The sequence below is a fragment of the Melanostigma gelatinosum genome, assembly GCF_949748355.1.
Source record: "Melanostigma gelatinosum genome assembly, chromosome: 18".
NCBI classification, from domain to species: domain Eukaryota; kingdom Metazoa; phylum Chordata; class Actinopteri; order Perciformes; family Zoarcidae; genus Melanostigma; species Melanostigma gelatinosum.
In genome coordinates this window covers 1440433-1463776 of record NC_136651.1, presented here as the reverse complement: position 1 = coordinate 1463776, position 23344 = coordinate 1440433, and the positions used below count along the sequence as shown (strand labels likewise).

At 42.0% G+C, this 23344-nt stretch overlaps 3 protein-coding genes across 3 annotated transcripts in view; 1 reads left to right on the top strand and 2 right to left on the bottom strand.

The window, feature by feature from the left end:
* Positions 1-6829, bottom strand: part of polm (polymerase (DNA directed), mu) — a gene marked incomplete at its 3' end in the record, with an annotated part of 7085 nt that extends 256 nt beyond the window's left edge. Inside the window, exons 1-10 of the mRNA XM_079289346.1 lie at positions 6550-6829; positions 5665-5842; positions 4781-4879; positions 4510-4680; positions 4352-4423; positions 3147-3261; positions 2945-3077; positions 2272-2374; positions 1503-1811; positions 1347-1430 (exon numbers count right to left, since the gene is read on the bottom strand). Of these exons, the coding sequence (XP_079145472.1) occupies positions 1347-1430; positions 1503-1811; positions 2272-2374; positions 2945-3077; positions 3147-3261; positions 4352-4423; positions 4510-4680; positions 4781-4879; positions 5665-5842; positions 6550-6740 (1455 nt within the window). The 5' untranslated portion in view covers positions 6741-6829. The remainder of the gene's footprint in view (positions 1-1346; positions 1431-1502; positions 1812-2271; positions 2375-2944; positions 3078-3146; positions 3262-4351; positions 4424-4509; positions 4681-4780; positions 4880-5664; positions 5843-6549) is intronic.
* Positions 6830-8483: 1654 nt separating this feature from the next.
* gnsb (glucosamine (N-acetyl)-6-sulfatase (Sanfilippo disease IIID), b) lies at positions 8484-20991 on the top strand. The gene is made up of 13 exons (XM_079289717.1): positions 8484-8756; positions 10078-10137; positions 10880-11083; positions 11318-11383; positions 13319-13417; positions 14445-14612; positions 14869-14951; positions 15817-15935; positions 16024-16127; positions 16246-16347; positions 16507-16617; positions 17168-17278; positions 19880-20991. Exons 1-13 carry the CDS (start codon positions 8628-8630, stop codon positions 20027-20029), a joined length of 1506 nt encoding a protein of 501 aa, XP_079145843.1. The 5' UTR covers positions 8484-8627; the 3' UTR covers positions 20030-20991.
* A 1046-nt stretch (positions 20992-22037) lies between these two features.
* The window catches only part of mrps24 (mitochondrial ribosomal protein S24), a 1535-nt gene continuing 228 nt past the window's right edge, over positions 22038-23344 (bottom strand). Inside the window, exons 2-4 of the mRNA XM_079289721.1 lie at positions 23112-23189; positions 22686-22797; positions 22038-22399 (exon numbers count right to left, since the gene is read on the bottom strand). Of these exons, the coding sequence (XP_079145847.1) occupies positions 22116-22399; positions 22686-22797; positions 23112-23189 (474 nt within the window). The 3' untranslated portion in view covers positions 22038-22115. The remainder of the gene's footprint in view (positions 22400-22685; positions 22798-23111; positions 23190-23344) is intronic.

Below are 23344 nucleotides of genomic sequence, written 5' to 3'. Positions count from 1 at the left end.
ATCGTGAAATCCGTAGTTAGGTTTGATAAAAGATCGTGAAATCCGTAGTTAGGTTTGATAAAAGATCGTGAAATACGTAGTTAGGTTTGATAAAAGATCGTGAAATACGTAGTTAGGTTTGATAAAATATCGTGAAATACGTAGTTAGGTTTAATAAAAGATCGTGAAATACGTAGTTAGGTTTAATAAAAGATCGTGAAATACGTAGTTAGGTTTGATAAAAGATCGTGAAATACGTAGTTAGGTTTAATAAAAGATCGTGAAATACGTAGTTAGGTTCAATAAAAGATCGTGAAATACGTAGTTAGGTTTAATAAAAGATCGTGAAATACGTAGTTAGGTTGAATAAAAGATTGTGAAATACGTAGTTAGGTTTAAGAAAAGATCGTGAAATACGTAGTTAGGTTGAATAAAAGATCGTGAAATACGTAGTTAGGTTGGATAAAAGATCGTGAAATACGTAGTTAGGTTTAAGAAAAGATCGTGAAATACGTAGTTAGGTTGAATAAAAGATCGTGAAATACGTAGTTAGGTTGAATAAAAGGTCGTGAAATACGTAGTTAGGTTTGATAAAATATCGTGAAATACGTAGTTAGGTTTAAGAAAAGATCGTGAAATACGTAGTTAGGTTTAATAAAAGATCGTGAAATACGTAGTTAGGTTGAATAAAAGGTCGTGAAATACGTAGTTAGGTTGGATCAAAGATCGTTAAATACGTAGTTAGGTTGAATAAAATATCGTGAAATACGTAGTTAGGTTGAATAAAAGGTCGTGAAATACGTAGTTAGGTTTGATAAAATATCGTGAAATACGTAGTTAGGTTTAAGAAAAGATCGTGAAATACGTAGTTAGGTTTAATAAAAGATTGTGAAATACGTAGTTAGGTTGAATAAAAGGTCGTGAAATACGTAGTTAGGTTGGATCAAAGATCGTTAAATACGTAGTTAGGTTGAATAAAAGATCGTGAAATACGTAGTTAGGTTGAATAAAAGATCGTGAAATACGTAGTTAGGTTGAATAAAAGATCGTGAAATACGTAGTTAGGTTTGATAAAAGATCGTGAAATACGTAGTTAGGTTGAATAAAAGATCGTGAAATACGTAGTTAGGTTGGATAAAAGATCGTGAAATACGTAGTTAGGTTGAATAAAATATCGTGAAATACGTAGTTTGGTTTAATAAAAGATGGTTTGGGTTAAAATAATTCCTGTTCTTGTTTGAACAATCCACCTCCCTTCCCAACCGCCCTTTGTGGTTTTATTTGCAGTCTTTCTACTTCCTGGTTGATGACATGAATGACACACACCACACATTGACTTTGGTAGTTGTATCTCCAGAGAGGCTCACCTGTTTGTTGTCGTACAGCGCGTGGCTGCTCAGAGACATGGCCTTCTCGTGACCCGCCCAGCGTCGCAGCTCTCTCTCGAACAGCTGCAGAGAAGGTGGAGTCAGTGAAGGCCTCGCTCACCATCAGAACATTTTACAGTCGGTATGAACGGTCACCTTGGACCCGGTCCAGCCCAGCAGAGCGAAAGCAAACTGGCTGATGGGAGAAACCACCAGGTCCACTCTCACAGCTCTCCAAGGCCTCGGCCCTTCACCTTTGACCTGCGACGCGGCTGCAAGACCGCTGCACGGCTCCGCCTCCTCGGCTCCTCCTCTCGCCTCCTCGTCTCCTCTCCTCGCCTCCTCGGGCAGTTTGAAGACGGAGAAACACCTCTCGAAGCGGTCCATGTTGGAGGAGGGCCGGGCGGGACCGTCCTTAGCCTCCAGGTAAGAGTTTCTGGTAGTTTTCTGGTACAAGAGGAAACCCTGGAGAGACAGAGAACTGTTACCGTGACGTCCAGACGATCAACGCTCTGGGCCACAAAACCCAATGTCGGGATTGGAAAGCGTGTTTTCTTTCAACAATCGCCAAAACGACACCGTTTATCACGGCTAGAAGCTGTAAAACCCAACATCATGGTCCGATTTTCATCGTTCCAACGGTCCTTGAACACATCATGTGTGCGTAACGCCTCCATCAGAAAAAGCAACAAAAACAAAGCTTAAAATTGTGATATTTCAGGAAAAAACTATATTCTGCGTGTCTCATTTAAAATTCCGTCTCAAATAAACAGTCATGGTGGTTCTGTTTCTATAGAGAGGAACAGGACTTTTATTTTGAAATGAAAATCAAGACCACAGAGAGAACAATGTGACGGGAGCGAAAGAGGAGGGTTAAAAAGAAGCACCTTCAGGGGAAGATGTTGACGTGAGACTCAGAATCTACCTGAGAGTCCAACCAGGAGACGACTTTAGGCATCAGCCCCGCCTCTCTGCCCTCCTCCGGGTGCGTCAGCAGGAAGTCAACGTCGTGGCCCGTCAGCTTCCCTCTGGAGACACGGTGCCGTCGAATGAAACGTTTAAAGTGAGTGAAATGAAACGAGTCCCACAGGACCAGGGGACTCCTCTGGATGATCTGATGATAACGTCCACCAGAATACAACAATAACCTTTATTAATGTTAATTCATTAACGCAAACTGGACCCAGATAAGCGGCACTATATGTAGTTATTTAAGATTCTTTACTATGAGACAGATTATTGTGCAAGTGTATAAAACGTCTCCCGACAGCCTGCAGACCACATCCAGAAACATTCAATAACCAACAGACGATATTTAGCACTTTTGTGAACCACATTTAAGCTGTTTTAGTACCGGTACATTCTTAGGCTGAAGGAGACGTGCAGACACATGGAAGCTACATTTGTAAATGCAAAGAGAAGAACTCTGCGTCCAAAACGTGTTTTTCCATCAAGTACCTTGACGACATCTTTGGTTGAGCCCGTGCTCACGTTTACCTCTGAAACCTGCGGATCATTCCAGCGTCCTGATGAAGGCAGGATGAACTTTGATTCAAACTTGGAGCGTCATGAGAGCGGGTGTGTTTCTGCTCCGTTACCTCCTGAATCCTCCAATCAGAGTCATCCGAGCCCCCGGCAGCACGGACGCGACGGCTTCCTCCACGACGGCGGCGACGGCGGCGGCCTCGGCCCTCGTGACGGGCCGGTTGAGGTCTTCGTAGTGCCGCAGACCTGGAGAGACGACGTTCGCTCAGAGAGGAAGCAGGTGAACTACAGAGCGACGGCAGACGGAACACTCGCCTGCTTGTTGAGCTCGGTTGAGCGTTTGCTCTGAAAGCTGCTGGAGGCTGACGATCCCCTCTCTGATCCACCGCTCGGCTGTTTTCACTCCAACTCCAAAGATGCCCGTTAAAACCTGCAATACACACAAAGACCCCGTGTGATACGGCTCAGACGCTGATCCGGTCAGTACTTTTACACGTTTACTTGATGCGAATAAAACATAAATAAACAGAAATGTTCATATTCAGTCTATTCTCAGAGCACTGAGCCTTGTGTTGTGAGGTCAGAGGGATGCCGCTGTAGCTTTTATCAGACCAACGGGAGCATTTGTTGGGGACTATTTTCAGCGGCGGATGAATCCACATGTGAGTATCTGTATGTGGGATGGAGTGAAATAAACTGCAGTGTGATGATGATGATGATGAAGGAACAACAGTGAGGCTCATTGATGTGTTTTTAATAAAGAGACTTCGGGCTGTGAGTAGTAATACGTGTTAAATAAATGTACTGTTTTTTTATGGCGTTTGTTGACGATAAGAAAGAAAACAGAATATCAGCAGCGCGACCACAGCCACTAGGTGGCGCTAAAGAGAGACTCGCTCGAGGGACACGGGTATAAAAGCTACTGCAAGGAATTGTGGGAAACTCAACATGCGACTTCAAGCTGATTATTGTTAAAGAAATCTTTTTAACTGAAAAGCTGAGATCAATGTTTAGACTTCAAGAAAGAAAAATGTGGAAAATGTATTAAAACTGTTTTGTTTTCTCGCCATCATTGTTTCATCGAAAAGATGTTTTATAAATAAAGATTGAAGTGGAACAGAACTAATCCGTGTCTCATGACTCAATGACCAGAGTGGTGAGACGTGTCAACAAAGACAGGAAGCTAAAAGTTAAAAAGACTTTTTAAAACAGATTTTTGTGAATGAGTAATATCTTTTATCTTTAACAACAATTTATCCTCATGACGTTGTGATTTATTACTAACATTATTCTAGATTGTTTAAAACGTGTCTTTTCTGTGATGCAATAAAAACATTTGTTTCATAACTTAACGTAAATGTGAAGTTATTCCAGAATCTTAAAATGTTTCATTTCAGAGTTTTAAACATGTTTTGATGATTATCTGAATAAAAAGATGGTTGATCGCAATTATTTTGCCCGTGATAATCTGCATACTGCAATATAATGCTGCATTTGAGTTCATGGGTAGAAAAACGAACCTTCAGCGCTTTAAACCGCTCGGACTGCTTCGTAGCTTCAACTTCACTCGACGCTCCGTTCTCCAAAACGTCCTACGAGGACAGAGACAGAACCGTGTCACTGGGACTTCTTTAGATGTGCTGAAGTAGATAAACAGCATATTAGTCTTCATGCTGACTTTGATGACTCTGAGCGAATGTCCTCCGAGACACGGGAGACCTCTGAGCTGCGTCAAACCCGTCACGGGTTCGGGGAGAGACTTCAACACGGCGGCGGCGCGTCGGAACGCGACGCCTCGTCCGTCCTCGTCGCTGAGCTCAGCGTTTTCAGCCAACAGCGACAACGCGTCCTGAGACAGAAAACACCAGATTTAATCTAGAGTTATAGTTTTAGTTAACGTAAGTACTCTGAGATATATGAGATCTGCGTTGTCTGGGGGGGGGGCTTACGGTGAGGACGGCGTTGTGGTTGTCCAGAGTGGTCCGTCTCTGACAGGCGTAGCTTGGTGTAGAAAACGCCTCAACCTCCACTTCATTCATCTGCTGCTCCTGAAAGAGACACAGGAGGACTAAAGGAACAGTTCACCCTAAAACAGGAAGTGACCATATCTGGACTGAGGAGGAGTGACGTAGAGACGCCGTGTACTTCTCTGGTAGAGACCTGTCAATCACTGTGTAGCCCCGCCCTAAAGCATCCCCTGCTTTATGGTCTGTGTGACTCTAAATGGACCATAATGTACTAAATGAACATCATGCTGTATTGAAGAAGACTTGAAACTAGAGATTGAGACATAAACTCATGTTTACAATGTTTACTGAGGGAATAAATCAAGAGAGAAGTAGAGTCATTTTCTATAGACTTCTATACAACCAGAGGAGTCGCCCCCTGGTGGACACTAGAGAGAATGCAGCTTTAACACGCGAAGCTTTGGCTTCTCTTTAAAGAACCGGAGGTTGTCGCCCGGTTTAGATATTTGTCGATGGCTCCGCTCAATAGAAACCTTTTTTTGGATGATGGGTGAGCAGAACGTTTATTTATTTTGAAAGTTGTTCTCAGATATGTTTTAATAATCAGAAGTACCTCCATGAAGGATTATTGGACTGCATCGGTTTTCTCCACACGAGTATATATAATAATATAATATATTGTTGTTGCATATTAATTGCTATTGGAGGATTTCACACAAATAATTAGAACTAAATGACATATTAAGTACTAAATAACATCGGTGATTGAAACGTAAGGATTTGTGATAATATGAATAAACAAAGGAGCCGATATAGAAGCGAGTCTCGTGATGATGCGTCTTCTCAGGAGTTAAAGTGAAGCGTACCTGTAGTTTGTGTCTGTCCAGTATTTCAACGGGACGTCCCGCCCGCATGCTCTCTGTGAACCAGCTGACGTCCAGCAGGTGAGCAGCTGATCGGCCTCGACCTCCGACCTGAGACTCCAGCCGCCTTCTGACCTCCTCACCGGAGTTATTCTCACAGACCACGTGTGTGACTCTCTCGCTGCGAACAGACGGCGTCCGACATGTGATGCACAGACACACACAGACTGTAGCTGCAGGTAGGACAGGTGGTATTTCTGTGTTTAATGCTTTCAATCAACACATGATAGATTTGTATGTTTGATTTAATAAGTATTTAAAGAAGAAAATGTCCCCTGTCAATGTTCTACAGCTATTTATTCTATGATTACATGATTATGACTAATGCGTTAATGTTAAAGCAGGATTTTACTGTTGGTTGAGCTCTTTTTAAACTATTAACTCATTTTTTCACTAATATTTGAATATAATTAAAAGCACGATGAATATATAAATATTATTAAAAATATTACTAATACATTAATGTTCCGAAACATTATTTAAAGTATTACCAATACATTTTTCACATGATAAAAAAGGAAAGCTGGAACGTGAAATGTTTTAACATTTATTTGTCAAAAATAGTTTTTAAATTATTTTCTGTCAATCGACTGATCCTTTCAGCTGTACTTGTAAAAACAGCTTGGTAGTTTAAATTCACACACAACATTATATTTCATAAACTTTTCGTGTGTTTTCTTAATTTGTGAAGTAAAGCTGTCAGATAAATGTAGAGGTGTAAAAGTATAAAGTGGTACAAGTACCTCAAATACCTCACCTGAGGAAAAGTACCACCACCACGTATCTCTGCTATAAACTTTAATTTCTCTGCATATCATTAAATGTCACCTGAACTGCTCCTCCACCTGGAATCCGTTCTTTCCTCCGAGCTGAGAGAGGAAAGCTCTTCGACTGGCTCCCATCTTCCTCTCCAGCAGAAACAAAACCACCTGAGGGAACCTGGAGGGTGACGTGACGTCATCGCTCCCAGTGCTCCCAGCACCGGAAGAGACGACTTTCCTTCTCTTTAATGGCACCATGTTGTTAAACGAGACGTCAACCCACCAGATAACACGACGAGTCCACGGCTCGCTCTGAGGCAGGTTAGCGGTACAGAAAGCCACAGAAGAAAAGCTGCAAACGTCTTCTGTGCAAAGAGCGCAACCGGATGCAGCTGTGACGCTGCGCCGACTCCACCTGCGCGTCACCAAAATAGTTCCGACTGGAAACTGCGCGATACGCTCAGACTGCCCGTTTAAAGGCCATGGAAGACCATGACTGTCATTATACATATGAATCAATATGAATCATAGTTCAAACTCAGATATGGTATGTCCGAATTAATTATTATATTTTACACTAATGATAATTATAATAATAAAACTAGTATCATTATTAATAATAATGATTATTATTATTTGATTTGGTAAATCAACATTTCACTTACCACCTCATAATCCTGACGTAGTATTACATTACATTTTTTTAAATTCAGTATCTCAAAGCTTGTATTAACTTCCACATCGTTGAGACATTTTTTGCAAATTGTAAATTATAGGATAATTGTATCCAATATATAAAACGTATATTTGCCTCAGAGATGTAGTGGAGTAGAAGTATAAAGTTCAATAAAACTCAATAAAAGTTCAAGAACTTACATATACTTTCCACCACTGACCTTGGCTGATAAATACTGGTTCTTCTCCTATAATCACATCGTAGACGACGAGGATCTTCACCTCTTCACTCGTTTCATGGTCAGACATGACTCCACTGATTACTACCTGCTATTTACATTTCAGTTTTACTTTTCATGAAAAGAAATCTACAGCAAGACACTGTAACACCTGGCAATATATCAGACAATATTGATATTACATTTATGATATTGTACAAAACATGTTTGATGTAATTTTTTAGAAACTGTAAAAAATACAAATATTGGTCACATTTCTTTAATAGCTGAATATAAAGGACCTTTATAAAAATGTCTTCCTCTATTATATATTTATGGCAGAAAGAAAAGTCTGAATATTAACCAATATATTGGTATCCGCTTAAAAAAATCTTTTTATAGATATAAATATTTAAAAAATAAAATGTTGACTTCCCCTTGGAGATCAATTAAGTGTTAAAAAAAATAAAAATGAAAGACTAAATGTTTTAATATGATTCAATACAAATAGATATATATAAATAGATCAAATAAAATATATTTATTTACATATGTCATATTAAATTAGTATAGTATTGGGAAAACTGTCTACATGTTTGTGGGGTCTCTATACTGGATATACGATCATATGTATTTAGAAAATTAGAATTTAGTGTTAATTACATTCTATATCGCATTGATATGATATTAAATTAGTACACTAGTAAAATTGGAAATAATATTATTATATTTAAATTACTATTTATATTGGAATGAAGACAATATACAAAATATAATGAAATATAATATAATAAATTCCAATATAATAGCTTATTTTTTAAATAAAAGTATCCTTTGTAATATTATATTATATATTTTATTATTTCCTTTTTAATGAAATATAATAATTAGAATTGAATTATATTATATTTAAATGAAACATGTAGCATGGGATTCTTCCATAGTAACTAAGTATCCATATCCAGTTCATCAGCAGCACTGAAGAGGTTTCGGTGGGACAGAAGTAGTATAAAGTCCGCGTGGTACAACGTGTTCTCGCTCGTTCCTCCTCCCACTCAGTCTGATCATATGACCGCAAACAGCTCGGCTCCACTTCCTCACACTCCACTCTTCTGTCCAGCCTGCGCACTCAAATCAACAACACGTCACGGTGCCTCCCCTCAAAGCAGGAAACGAAACCGAGCTTCGGTCGGTAGGTCGCACGCGAACCGGCGTGGCGTGTCCGCGTGCAGTCTGTGCAGGAGGTCCCCAAATGGCAGGTCTGAGGCTCCTCGCGCTGCTGCTGCTCACCTGCTGCGCCAGGTGTGCTGCGTCAGGCGGAAAACCGAGCAACGTCATCCTCATCCTCGCCGACGACCAGGACGTTTATCTGGAGGGGCTGGTGAGTGGACCCCTTCCGGGAAACCGCTTCTCAATAAACCACGTGTATTGATCTTAAAGAGACTTCTACCTGTAAACACACACCTGTACGTGTGTTTATAGTAAGCTAGCATTGATTTTTACTTTTATAGTGTTTTATAACTCTAATATCCATAAAATACAGATATAGACGCTTGAAGCTGGACTGCTAAATACAGGAAGCTATTTTTGACTGCTGAAAGTCAATTAATCAATTGATGAGCAGAAAGTTCATCTGCAACTATTTCAAGACAGCGTAACGCTTTATAGATTCATAATTATAGTTTAATCAGCACCAGATGATGACAAAAAGCAGAGCAAAGGAAACGGTAAATAAAAAGTTCAGGTGAACGTTTGTGCTCAATTTCATGACAATCCATCCAATAATTGTTGAATAATTTCAGTCTGGATCAAAGTGGTGGACCGACCGACTCCATCAAAACTGTACAATGAATCAAATAAGTACGCTATGCACAGTATAATTCTGATATTTGATTCATTGTTTTGAGTGCTAATTAAGCAAAAATACCCAAATGATCTTCTTGCAGCATCTAAAATGTCAGTTTTTCCGTTCTTCCTGACATTTTATAGATGAAACAATTAATTAGGGCTGAAACAATTCGTTGATTCAGCAATTTGTTGATGCATAGAAAATTGATCAACGATCTGGTGGTAAGGTTGCAGATTGCAGCCAACTGAAACGTCTCCATTGTGCTAAGCGTGTAGTAAACTACGGTGGCCTTCAGGTAAAATAAAAATGTGAAAGTCTCTCTCTGGACCCGGTGTTTGGTTTGTCCCCTCTGGGCTTCTGTAGAAACATGGCGGTGCAACATGGCCGACTCTGTGAAGAGGACCTGTGTAGATATGAAGGACTCATTCATTCTTAGTTCCTGGTGATTCAACACGAATGAAAACATACTGATTCACATTATATTCCATTTCTAGCAATAGATCCTCCTGTTTTCTACACACTGAAGCGAACGGTTGATCGACAATCAAAATAATTGCTTTCTGTTAATCGACTAATCCCACCAGATCGAGTCCAAACAATGGTATCATTAATCATTAATTAATCATTAATCATTAATTAATCATTAATTAATATGGTCATTAGTTTCAGCTCTTATGCAATGACAACCCAGGGAGTTTCACACGGTAACAATGAATTAAACAATGATTTCATTAAAGATAAGACGTTCATAATGACTATTAGTGCTCACAGATCAACTTAAGTTAATCTACTTCATTAGAATGTTGAGCGTTGAGTCACTTTGTCTGAATCTGTTCTTGTTTCTGTTCTGCAGACCCCCATGAAGAAAACGAAAGCCTTGATCGGAGATGCAGGAGCAACATTTGTGAATGCTGTGAGTACTTTTATAATACATTTAATATTTCTATTTTATGTACTTCTCCTCCACCACATCTCAGAGGTAAATATTGTACTTTTTACTGCTGTAGTTGCTCTTCGGATGACAATTTTACACTAAAAACACACGATATGTTTAAAGAATATACATCTAAAATGTATATCACGCGGCAGTGACATGTGTAAATGTGACCAAAAATAATTAATAAATATGACAATAATGAGCTGTAAACTGTCCCGTAAAATTAGACAATATTTCACAAAGAAGAGCAGATTTATATATCAGAACTTCTTCTTCTTCTTCTCTTCCATTAATCGTCTCTCGACCCCTCAGATTTATCTGGTGACCCTTAGGAGGGCCCGACCCCTATGTTGGGAACCACTGGACTAAACTATCTGACTGTATATAAAGTAGTGAAAGTATCTACAACAGTAACGCGCTGCTCTAACACTGATGCTTCAGTATTAACTGTCTAACAATGTGACAGAGTAACACGCATCAGTCCCAACGAGTACTTTTACTGCTGTATAAATGATGTTCTGTACTTTGACTTAAGTTAAGAAGTCTTTCCTCCACTCCCCTCGTGATTTCAGATGTTTTAAAATGTTGAAACTGAAGGAGTTAACACATCCTCGTGTCCACTGTCACGCTCCTTTCATCATCTTCTTTTCCTTCTGTTTCCTCTTCCTCTATCTTGCTCTTGCTTCCTCCTCCTCCTCCTCCTCCTCCTCCTGTGAAGTTCACGGTGACGCCGCTGTGCTGCCCCAGCAGGAGCAGCGTGTTGACGGGTCGGTACCCCCACAACCACGAGGTGAGGAACAACTCTCTGTCGGGGAACTGCTCCAGCGCTCTGTGGCAGAGCGGACCCGAGGCCTCGGCCTTCCCCGTCTACCTCAGCAAACTCAAGTACCAGACGTTCTTCGCCGGGAAATACCTGAACCAGGTGAGACCGCTTCAGAGACACTTCTGAGGTTTGGCAGTCGGTGGCTGCATGATTTCAAATAACTTCGGTGATACCTGCAGTTCTCATCCAACAACCTGCAGAACTAATGACACAAGCTGCACTTTGTGTTAGCATGCGACATTACATTAACATCAGCAGGGTTAGCATTTAGCTCGGAGCTTTGCTGTTGCCTTGTTGCACACTTTCACAAAGCGATTTCTTTTCTGCCATCAGTACGGGAAGAAAGACGCAGGAGACGTTGGCCATGTTCCACCTGGCTGGGACCAGTGGAATGCACTGGTGAGTCTCCCTCTCACGCTCGCTCCCTCTCACGCTCGCTCCCTCTCACGCTCGCTCCCTCTCACGCTCGCTCCCTCTCACGCTCGCTCCCTCTCACGCTCGCTCCCTCTCACGCTCGCTCCCTCTCACGCTCGCTCCCTCTCACGCTCGCTCCCTCTCACGCTCGCTCCCTCTCACGCTCGCTCCCTCTCACGCTCGCTCCCTCTCACGCTCGCTCCCTCACACGCTCGCTCCCTCTCACGCTCGCTCCCTCACACGCTCGCTCCCTCTCACGCTCGCTCACTCTCACGCTCGCTCACTCTCACGCTCGCTCCCTCGCACGCTCGCTCCCTCTCACGCTCGCTCCCTCTCACGCTCGCTCCCTCACACGCTCGCTCCCTCTCACGCTCGCTCCCTCTCACGCTCGCTCCCTCTCACGCTCGCTCCCTCTCACGCTCGCTCCCTCACACGCTCGCTCCCTCTCACGCTCGCTCCCTCTCACGCTCGCTCCCTCTCACGCTCGCTCCCTCTCACGCTCGCTCCCTCTCACGCTCGCTCCCTCTCACGCTCGCTCACTCTCACGCTCGCTCACTCTCACGCTCGCTCACTCTCACGCTCGCTCACTCACACGCTCGCTCCCTCTCACGCTCGCTCACTCTCACGCTCGCTCACTCTCACGCTCGCTCCCTCTCACGCTCGCTCCCTCACACGCTCGCTCCCTCTCACGCTCGCTCCCTCTCACGCTCGCTCCCTCTCACGCTCGCTCCCTCACACGCTCGCTCCCTCTCCCGCTCGCTCCCTCTCACGCTCGCTCCCTCTCACGCTCGCTCCCTCTCACGCTCGCTCCCTCTCACGCTCGCTCCCTCTCACGCTCGCTCCCTCTCACGCTCGCTCCCTCTCACGCTCGCTCCCTCTCACGCTCGCTCCCTCTCACGCTCGCTCACTCTCACGCTCGCTCACTCTCACGCTCGCTCCCTCTCACGCTCGCTCACTCTCACGCTCGCTCACTCTCACGCTCGCTCACTCTCACGCTCGCTCACTCTCACGCTCGCTCACTCTCACGCTCGCTCCCTCTCACGCTCGCTCCCTCTCACGCTCGCTCCCTCTCACGCTCGCTCCCTCTCACGCTCGCTCCCTCTCACGCTCGCTCCCTCACACGCTCGCTCCCTCTCACGCTCGCTCCCTCTCACGCTCGCTCACTCTCACGCTCGCTCACTCTCCCGCTCGCTCCCTCTCCCGCTCGCTCCCTCTCACGCTCGCTCCCTCTCACGCTCGCTCCCTCTCACGCTCGCTCCCTCTCACGCTCGCTCCCTCTCACGCTCGCTCACTCTCACGCTCGCTCACTCTCACGCTCGCTCCCTCTCACGCTCGCTCCCTCTCACGCTCGCTCACTCTCACGCTCGCTCACTCTCACGCTCGCTCACTCTCACGCTCGCTCACTCTCACGCTCGCTCACTCTCACGCTCGCTCACTCTCACGCTCGCTCCCTCTCACGCTCGCTCCCTCTCACGCTCGCTCCCTCTCACGCTCGCTCCCTCTCACGCTCGCTCCCTCTCACGCTCGCTCCCTCTCACGCTCGCTCCCTCTCACGCTCGCTCCCTCACATTCTCTCTCTCTCTCTCTCTCACACATTCTCTCTCTCTCTCTCTCTCTCTTTCTCTCGCTCTCACACATTCTCTCTCTCTCTCACACATTCTCTCTCTCTCTCTCTCTCTCTCACACATTCTCTCACACATTCTCTCTCTCTCTCTCTCTCACACATTCTCTCTCTCTCTCTCACACATTCTCTCACACACTCTCTCACACATTCTCACTCTCTCTCTCTCTCTCACTCTCTCTCTCTCTCTCTCTCTCACACATTCTCTCACACACTCTCTCACACATTCTCACTCTCTCTCTCTCTCTCTCTCTCTCTCTCTCACACATTCTCTCTCTTCTGCCTCTTGTACGTTACAGGTTGGGAACTCTCAGTACTACAACTACACGCTGTCAGTCAACGGCAAAGAGCAGAAGCACGGAGACAGTTATGAGTCGGACTACCTCACCGACCTCATCGTAAGTCTGCTTCCACCAAAGAACGTGCTCAGCAGCATTTAACCTGCAGCGGGACGGGTTCGTTTTTTTGTGAAGGTTTATGGGAAGACATGAGAACGTTCACGTCTGAATCAGCTGATTTTACAGAAACACAACATTCTTTGTGTGAGTGGTTAATCATCAACAGCTAGAGGCTGAGGAATGAAGGAAAAGAGGATAATAATGATGGATTTAATGCTGTTTAAATCTTTACATTTATATCTCAGTGTTTGAATGAACACGTTTGACTTCTTTGTGTTTTTTTATTTAAATGAAGTCTTCTGTTTCATGCTGCTGCAGTTCATCCTCGTCAGCTGACTCAATGAGCTGTAAATAGAGTTTATGAGAGCTGAGCAGTGATGCTTGAACTCTTATCAGCCGCAAGGACGGCGACGGTCGCGTCAGCAGCTCCGCGAGGCTGCACGTTGGAGCTTTGAGCTAAATGTTTAGCAGGAATATTGTTTACAATCTTCACCATGTGAGTTCAAGAGGAGACACTAACCGACAGAAATAGTGTTTTTCATGCTCGGGTCAATTTCGTGATTTTGGTATATTTTTCATGAAACGTCTTCTTTCAGACGAGAGGAAAGAAAACGTTTATTTTACTCGTTTGTCTTTTTGCATCTGTAGATTTTTACTAAATTCACAGATTTATTTGATGCTTCAGGACTTAAACACAAGATTTAAAGTGAGATTCAACATTCAATAGATAACCAATCTATTTGTCAACAAAGGATTTATTTTTTACGAGGACAGTCTGAGTAAACTAAAACCAAACTACACTTTAATTAACGAGTTAATTATCCAAAGTAAGGACGGAGTTAACCCTGTGTGGGACTTTGGAGCATCGGTCACATGTAAAAGAATGTGTTTCGCAGCGTTTGACCAGCTGTCGTTACAAGTCCTGTGGTGACGATGACTCACAGATGCAGCTCAGCCTCCCAATCTGTTTCCCATTTCCACAACGTTCTTGTGTTCAGTCTCGGTTTTATTCCTTTTCTCGATCCAGACGAACCGGTCCCTCCACTTCCTGGAGGACAGGAGCCCCCAGCATCCGTTCTTCCTCATGTTGGCTCCTCCAGCTCCTCACTCCCCCTGGACGGCGGCGCCTCAGTACCAGAAGGAGTTCAGCGACGTTAAAGCCCCCCGAGACGGGAGCTTTGACAAGCTAGGCAAGGTGTGTCCACGTCAGCACAAAACTTCATTTAAAGTTACTGTGAGGAGTCATGGGAGAACCAGGACTGAGAGGGGCAGACTGTCAGACCTGCTGCAGTAGAATGAGAGGTTTTCTAAAGGGACTCTGGTGCTCAGAGACACGACCACTTTAGTCCACATGGACCAACAGAATCACCACATCATGAAGGTTCCTTGTAGTAGCTTTAAATATGATAACTAGTCTTTTTTATATTATAATCTGTATTTGTGTGTTTCAGGACAAACACTGGCTGCTGCGTCAGCCCGTGAACCCGATGCCAGAAAGCTCCCTCAACTATCTGGACAGCGCGTACAGGAAGAGGTACGACTGCTCAGCAGTCCTCTTCTTTCAGACACGCTCGAGGTCGCTCCACCGCTGGTTCAAATGTTCCACCATCATTCTGGTGAACTAGAAGTTGTGTTTGAATGAACGTGTATGGAGGTATAACGTCTTGTTTTGGAGGGAGGTTGGATTATTACCTTAAATGTTGAGTACGGCTGTAGAATGACTCCAAAAGCGTTGAAATTGGTTCCCTGAAACGCTCGCTTTCACGATGTGCTTCTGTCTGCCAGCGGGAATAATCTCTGGGAAAATGAGTTCTCCGTTCATGACATAAACAAAGTGCGTCAACCTAAACAGGAAGAGGATAGTGCTTTTATTTCCCCCGGTAGCCATTGGGTAGCTATGGGTTAGCCATCGGGTAGCCATCGGGTAGCCATCGGGTAGCTATCGGTTAGCTATCTGGTAGCTATCGGTTAGCCATCGGGTAGCCATCGGTTAGCCATCGGTTAGCCATCGGGTAGCCATCGGGTAGCCATCGGGTAGCTATGGGTAAGCTATCACCATTCAGCAGAGACACACTATGTCCAGTGTTGTTGGTACTAGTAGGCTCTGAGATGAAAACAGAAAGTGATCCGGTTGTCTGTTAAGACAACCGCGGTGCCAACATGAATACTTTTTTTAATTTGACACACAAATGTGTTTAATATCAAACATTCAGAATCCGTTTTTCACAGACAAGGAATTTGAATACAGGAAGAGAAAATACAATAAAAAACAAGCAAGCGCCGCAAAAGTCCAGAAACATGAAAGGTTATCCTTGTGAATTTGTCTTTTTCTTATTCTTTATTGGACACTAGCCTCCAGTTTGTCTCCTTCATTCAAACTGTAAATCCTGTAACTGCAGGTGGCAGACGCTGCTGTCAGTGGACGACATGGTGGAGCTGCTGGTGAAGAAACTGGACAGCATCAAGGAACTGGACAACACCTACATCTTCTACACCTCCGACAACGGCTACCACACGGGTCCGAGTCCCTCCGCTGGTCCTCGCGTCATTTAATACGACCTACTTCCTGTCTGTCATTAACCCCCCCATGACCTCACTGTTCACAGGTCAGTTCTCTCTGCCCATCGATAAGAGGCAGCTGTATGAGTTTGACATCAGGGTCCCGCTCATGGTCCGCGGTCCGGGAATCAAACCCAACCAGATGCTGCAGGTCGCACACACACACACACACACACACACACACACACACACACACACACACACACACACACACACACACACACCTGTTGATCCTGAGGTTCATTGGGTTCTTTAATGACCTCCTTCAGGCTCCGGTGTTGAATATCGACCTGGCTCCCACCATTCTGGACATCTCTGGTACCAACCTGTCGTCTGTCAACGTGGACGGGCAATCTTTCCTCTCGCAGATGGTCAGCTGCTTCTTTTTATTGTTTCATATTTAATTGTTTCCTTCAATAAAATGTAATTGAATGAATAGATAAGTAATTCGGTCAGCTGCTTCTTTAAATCTTCTCCTAAATGTTCCTTTATCCTCGATCTTCATACCTCTTCTTCTCTCTTCCTGTCAGGCCCCGTCTCTGCGTAACGGCACCACTCGTCCCTTTTTCCTTGTTGAATACACCGGAGAGGGACATCCAACGGCCGATCCTTCTTGTCCCAAACTGGGCCCCGGACTGTCCGTGAGTATCAACCACAAGAACCGACTGTGCCGACAATAGGTTCTACTATTAATTACGCTTAGTTTAGTTTATTCAGTTCATTTACATCAGGGACTATGTACAAAAATACATGCATCTCAAAAAATAGAAGAGATGCTTTGCATCAGATTTAGCGCCTTTTTAAATGAACTTGTAAATCCTGTTTCTGTCACCGGCAACGATGTGTAAACGGTCACCTCATCATACCACAAAACCTTTAACGAGCTCAAAGGACGTCAGCGCCCTGAGAGAACAACCCGTCTGTCCTCTTTGTAAACTAACTTAAAGGGACAGTAGTGACGTTTAGGAGTGTGGTTGTATGAGGTTCTTCTTCTCCACAGTCAGTGTTTTACTACAGTAAAGTACGGTAATGTTCTGCTGTGGACGTTGTATTGAGAATATGTTCACCTCTTTACATTGATGTCAGACATCATGCTGTAGTGGAACTACGGGTCAAAGACTCTTAATCAGAAAATATAATCACAATATTTCTCCATTGAAGCACTGACTCAGCGCTTTATATTTTCTTTAGGAATGTTTCCCAGACTGCGTGTGTGAAGACGCCTACAACAACACCTACGCCTGCGTCCGGACCCTCACCGGCCAAAACAACCTGCAGTACTGCGAGTTTGCAGACAGCGAGGTACAGAATGACTCTGTGATAAACTGAAGGATGAAGTGTTTCTTTATGTGTTGATGTTGAATGTTTGTGATAAACTGAAGGATGAAGTGTTTCTTTATGTGTTGATGTTGAATGTTTGTGATAAACTGAAGGATGAAGTGTTTCTTTATGTGTTGATGTTGAATGTTTGTGATAAACTGAAGGATGAAGTGTTTCTTTATGTGTTGATGTTGAATGTTTGTGATAAACTGAAGGATGAAGTGTTTCTTTATGTTGATGTTGAATGTTTGTGATAAACTGAAGGATGAAGTGTTTCTTTATGTTGATGTTGAATGTTTGTGATAAACTGAAGGATGAAGTGTTTCTTTATGTGTTGATGATGAATGTTTGTGATAAACTGAAGGATGAAGTGTTTCTTTATGTGTTGATGATGAATGTTTGTGATAAACTGAAGGATGAAGTGTTTCTTTATGTGTTGATGTTGAATGTTTGTGATAAACTGAAGGATGAAGTGTTCCTTTATGTGTTGATGATGAATGTTTGTGATAAACTGAAGGATGAAGTGTTTCTTTATGTGTTGATGATGAATGTTTGTGATAAACTGAAGGATGAAGTGTTCCTTTATGTGTTGATGTTGAATGTTTGTGATAAACTGAAGGATGAAGTGTTTCTTTATGTGTTGATGTTGAATGTTTGTGATAAACTGAAGGATGAAGTGTTTCTTTATGTGTTGATGTTGAATGTTTGTGATAAACTGAAGGATGAAGTGTTTCTTTATGTGTTGATGTTGAATGTTTGTGATAAACTGAAGGATGAAGTGTTTCTTTATGTTGATGTTGAATGTTTGTGATAAACTGAAGGATGAAGTGTTTCTTTATGTTGATGTTGAATGTTTGTGATAAACTGAAGGATGAAGTGTTTCTTTATGTGTTGATGATGAATGTTTGTGATAAACTGAAGGATGAAGTGTTTCTTTATGTGTTGATGATGAATGTTTGTGATAAACTGAAGGATGAAGTGTTTCTTTATGTGTTGATGTTGAATGTTTGTGATAAACTGAAGGATGAAGTGTTCCTTTATGTGTTGATGATGAATGTTTGTGATAAACTGAAGGATGAAGTGTTTCTTTATGTGTTGATGATGAATGTTTGTGATAAACTGAAGGATGAAGTGTTCCTTTATGTTGATGTTGAATGTTTGTGATAAACTGAAGGATGAAGTGTTTCTTTATGTTGATGTTGAATGTTTGTGATAAACTGAAGGATGAAGTGTTCCTTTATGTGTTGATGTTGAATGTTTGTGATAAACTGAAGGATGAAGTGTTCCTTTATGTGTTGATGTTGAATGTTTATGATAAACTGAAGGATGAAGTGTTTCTTTATGTGTTGATGTTGAATGTTTGTGATAAACTGAAGGATGAAGTGTTTCCTTTATGTGTTGATGTTGAATGTTTGTGATAAACTGAAGGATGAAGTGTTTCTTTATGTGTTGATGTTGAATGTTTGTGATAAACTGAAGGATGAAGTGTTTCTTTATGTGTTGATGTTGAATGTTTGTGATAAACTGAAGGATGAAGTGTTCCTTTATGTGTTGATGTTGAATGTTTATGATAAACTGAAGGATGAAGTGTTTCTTTATGTGTTGATGTTGAATGTTTGTGATAAACTGAAGGATGAAGTGTTTCCTTTATGTCTTGATGAATGTTTGTGATAAACTGAAGGATGAAGTGTTCCTTTATGTGTTGATGATGAATGTTTGTGATGAACTGAAGGATGAAGTGTTCCTTTATGTGTTGATGATGAATGTTTGTGATGAACTGAAGGATGAAGTGTTCCTTTATGTGTTGATGATGAATGTTTGTGATGAACTGAAGGATGAAGTGTTCCTTTATGCGTTGATGATGAATGTTTGTGATGAACTGAAGGATGAAGTGTTCCTTTATGTGTTGATGTTGAATGTTTGTGATAAACTGAAGGATGAAGTGTTTCTTTATGTGTTGATGTTGAATGTTTGTGATAAACTGAAGGATGAAGTGTTCCTTTATGTGTTGATGATGAATGTTTGTGATGAACTGAAGGATGAAGTGTTCCTTTATGTGTTGATGTTGAATGTTTGTGATAAACTGAAGGATGAAGTGTTCCTTTATGCGTTGATGATGAATGTTTGTGATGAACTGAAGGATGAAGTGTTCCTTTATGTGTTGATGTTGAATGTTTGTGATAAACTGAAGGATGAAGTGTTTCTTTATGTGTTGATGTTGAATGTTTGTGATAAACTGAAGGATGAAGTGTTCCTTTATGCGTTGATGATGAATGTTTGTGATGAACTGAAGGATGAAGTGTTCCTTTATGTGTTGATGTTGAATGTTTGTGATAAACTGAAGGATGAAGTGTTTCTTTATGTGTTGATGTTGAATGTTTGTGATAAACTGAAGGATGAAGTGTTCCTTTATGTGTTGATGGTGAATGTTTGTGATGAACTGAAGGATGAAGTGTTCCTTTATGTGTTGATGTTGAATGTTTGTGATAAACTGAAGGATGAAGTGTTCCTTTATGTGTTGATGATGAATGTTTGTGATGAACTGAAGGATGAAGCATCTCTTCTTCTTCTCTGTGTCCCCAGTCGTTTGTAGAAATGTACAACCTGACGTCGGACCCCTACCAGCTGGAGAACATCGTGAAGAAGGTGGATCCGGCCGTCCTGCAGGCGATGAACCAGCGGCTCATAAAGCTCCAGTCCTGTCAGGGCGACAGCTGCCGTGACAATAAGTAACAACGAGGCGACGCCCTCCATGGAGCTGCCAAACATCCTTCATCCTGCTCCATGGCTCTGTGTGGCGCCGCAGTAACAAAATAAAAGTGTAAAAACGCATCAATGTTTTACAAGGAGCTATGTACCGGAATATTTCGTGGTTGATGGGGAAGAAATAGTCCTCGTAGTAATATAAATAGTATTTGTACTCGTTTTTGTACACACCTTCCACCAACGAGCAGATCATTTATTTCCCAAAATGTGAAACTTTTCCTTGTATGTTATTATTAGTAACACCTGTTTCTTTTGATGACGAGTCAAAATGTCTGCAGTGAAAATGGTTGTGGGGGTGGGGTGGTTCTTCTGAGCTGTGCTCAAAAATCTCTAAATTAAATGTTTATTATATTTAAGATAAACTCCTCAGCCAGTTCATATATTATGCAGATCTACCGTCATCCATGTTGAAATGTCTTCCTGATATAAACTTCTGTTCTTTGTAATAGTCATGGTTCAAAATGCCATCTGAACATTTTAGTTCTTAAATGATACACAACCAAAGATTATAATAGTTTGAGATTTTGGGAAATTTGCTTCTTAACTTTCTTGCAGAGAGTTAAACTTTTATTTCTGCAGAACTTGAAGTTGAGACATTAAGTTTTTTTTTTTAAAGGACGCATCTGTTTCCAGTTATTGCTCCAATTTTGTGCCTCAGATTTAAAGAATGGACAACTTTCAAAACATTTGTCGATTCTCATGTTTTATGGTTTACAGAGTATTGATGACATTTATAAAGTGGAAGATGGGAACATCGTTGTCATACTGTTGACTTTGTAATTGTGATGAATATTCGCCACCTGGTAACATTTGAAATGAACGCTTTGATCCTGTGTGCCTTGTGTTTGCACTGACGAGGCTCACGTGCCTTCAATGTGAATGTGTTTGCACTGTGAGGAAATTTAAATAAATCAAAAGAAGCATTTAAATGCACTTGTGTCGATTTTATTAAGAGGTGTACATCGTACTATTTAGTATTTGTCAAAAGTGTATAAACATTAAATAAGTTATAAAACACTATAATGTAGTTATAAAAAGCGATGAGGACATTTGAAGTGTTAATTCATTTACAGTATTGGTCAAGAATTATAACTTGTCCTATGGAAATTATTTATAATATGTAAACATTACAACAGTTTTACAATATTGTAATTTATTATCTGTTCACACTTTATAACACTGACGCTTGTATCTGCTTACTGAGTGTTAGAAACATCTGTTACATGTTTATATACTGCCCATAAATGCTAAACGGACTTTTAAATGGTCTCGTTCTGTAGCAAGTATGTTATGGACACGTAACCACACCTGCATTTAGAATAACTGACAGGTTTTAACTAATTTAACGGAATTAACAAAATATCCACCGAGTTTGGAATTATGGCCATATACAAATACAGCAAATCTGGTTTAACTGGTAATTATGCTTTTTGAAATATGTTTTTAACAAAAAGCAACTTGCTGACTTAATTTTTAAGGATTCTTTAATGAAGCAAACAAACTTTCACTTTCCTCCCGACTTACAAACCACGACTCAGCCGGCTGAGTCGTGGTTTCTTTAAATATAAGCTTGAAACAAACATATTTCCAGCATTTTATCTGATTCTAGTTTTTATTCTGTTTACGGGTTCTGACATTTTTTACATTTGGTTAATTTAGTACTTTTACTGCTGTGGCTTTTATGTGTTTGTTTTATTTGTTCATGTGAAGCACTTTATAACTTTGTTTTGTTAAGTACTACATAATAAAGGTTTTATTATATTTTGATGATAAAAGGATGACACCTTGACATTCCCAAATGTAAATAAGAGAAACATAGTGGACTGGAGCTGCAGTACATACGTGCATACGGTGTATTAAACCTTGTAGTTTCGACATTTGTTCAACACTTCCAGGCATCACGTTTAATTAACACTTTTCTTGAATTATGAGTTTCATTCACAAAAGCAACGAGGCTGAAAATCAAATGACGGGAACAAAGTGAGTTTTATACAAGAGCAAAATCCATCCGGCGGTACACAGAAACATACCGTGTTACTAGTACACGGTTCCATCAGAGGTACTTGTACACAGCTTTATCCTGCAGGGTCTGAACCTCTAACTTGACGGGACATTTGTAGAAGTGCGACAGCAGTGACTCCGAATAGCCTATTAAGAAGTAAAACTTCTGCGGCGGTAACTTCTGCAGCATTAAAGCGCACACTAGGAGCACGTTGCCGCGCCTTTTGATCACGATCTCATTGGCCAGGCAGCCGTGGAAGGTCCCGAACATGAAGCGCCTCACGAACACGTCCTCTACGGTCCGCTCAGCGGCGCCCTCCTGTCCTCTCAGGTTACCTGGAAGCAACAGGAAGGACAGGTGTCCTGGGTGAGTAACGTACACAGCCCCCTTCTGTTAACATTATCATCAATGGTGAAAAGATCGATGTGGTTACTGAGTTTAAGTATCTTGGATTCATTCTGGATCCAAATCTTGATTTTAAACCAATAAGTCAGGATATTTTTGCATGCTATGATCCTTCCCCAACGTGTCCTCTTGTGTTTCATGTTGGGGTCACATTACATCATTAAAACACTAGACTTCAAGCTGTCAAGTGCTCGTTCACGAGCGCGGTCTGCTCACTGGTGTGCTGGGACAGCCATCCTTTGCGGTGGCCGATCTGATGAGGTGGAAGAGCTCGCTCGTACGTCAACGGGTTGTCTCCTTTCCCCACTCGGGCACGAGCTGCTCGATTCTGGGAAAGAGAAGAAGAGAAAGAAAAGAAAGAAAGAAGAACAAATGTCACGAAGAACCATCTTTGTTTGGTAAAGCAAACTGGCCATAAGCCTTGATCTAAAAGCAAGAGTGCTCACTAGTGCTTAACTATGCAAATCCCAAATATGCAATGAATGAAAAGACTAACTTCGTGAGATATCTTCTTAAATTACATAACTCATACAGGCAAGTGAGTACTGTTTTAAGACAGGCTTACAATAATGTGCACCTGTCCTTTAAGTAGCTCATATAACAACAGTTTGATGGTTAGCTGTGATGATGATGAGTGTTTACCTTGCAGCACACTGTGGTGACATGGAGGGCTCTGCTTCTGGAGGAGCTGCTTAGAGAGCCGGACCTGAATAAAGTACTCTGCAGAGGAAACGCCATGAGAGTGAAATACCATCGCATCACTACGAGTTGAGCTTGTAAAATCATCTTCAGTTGCAGCTCCTAGTTTCACCTAGCTGGTTATCTACTCCGTTTTAACACACCATATGAATAAATAATATATAAATAAACACGCT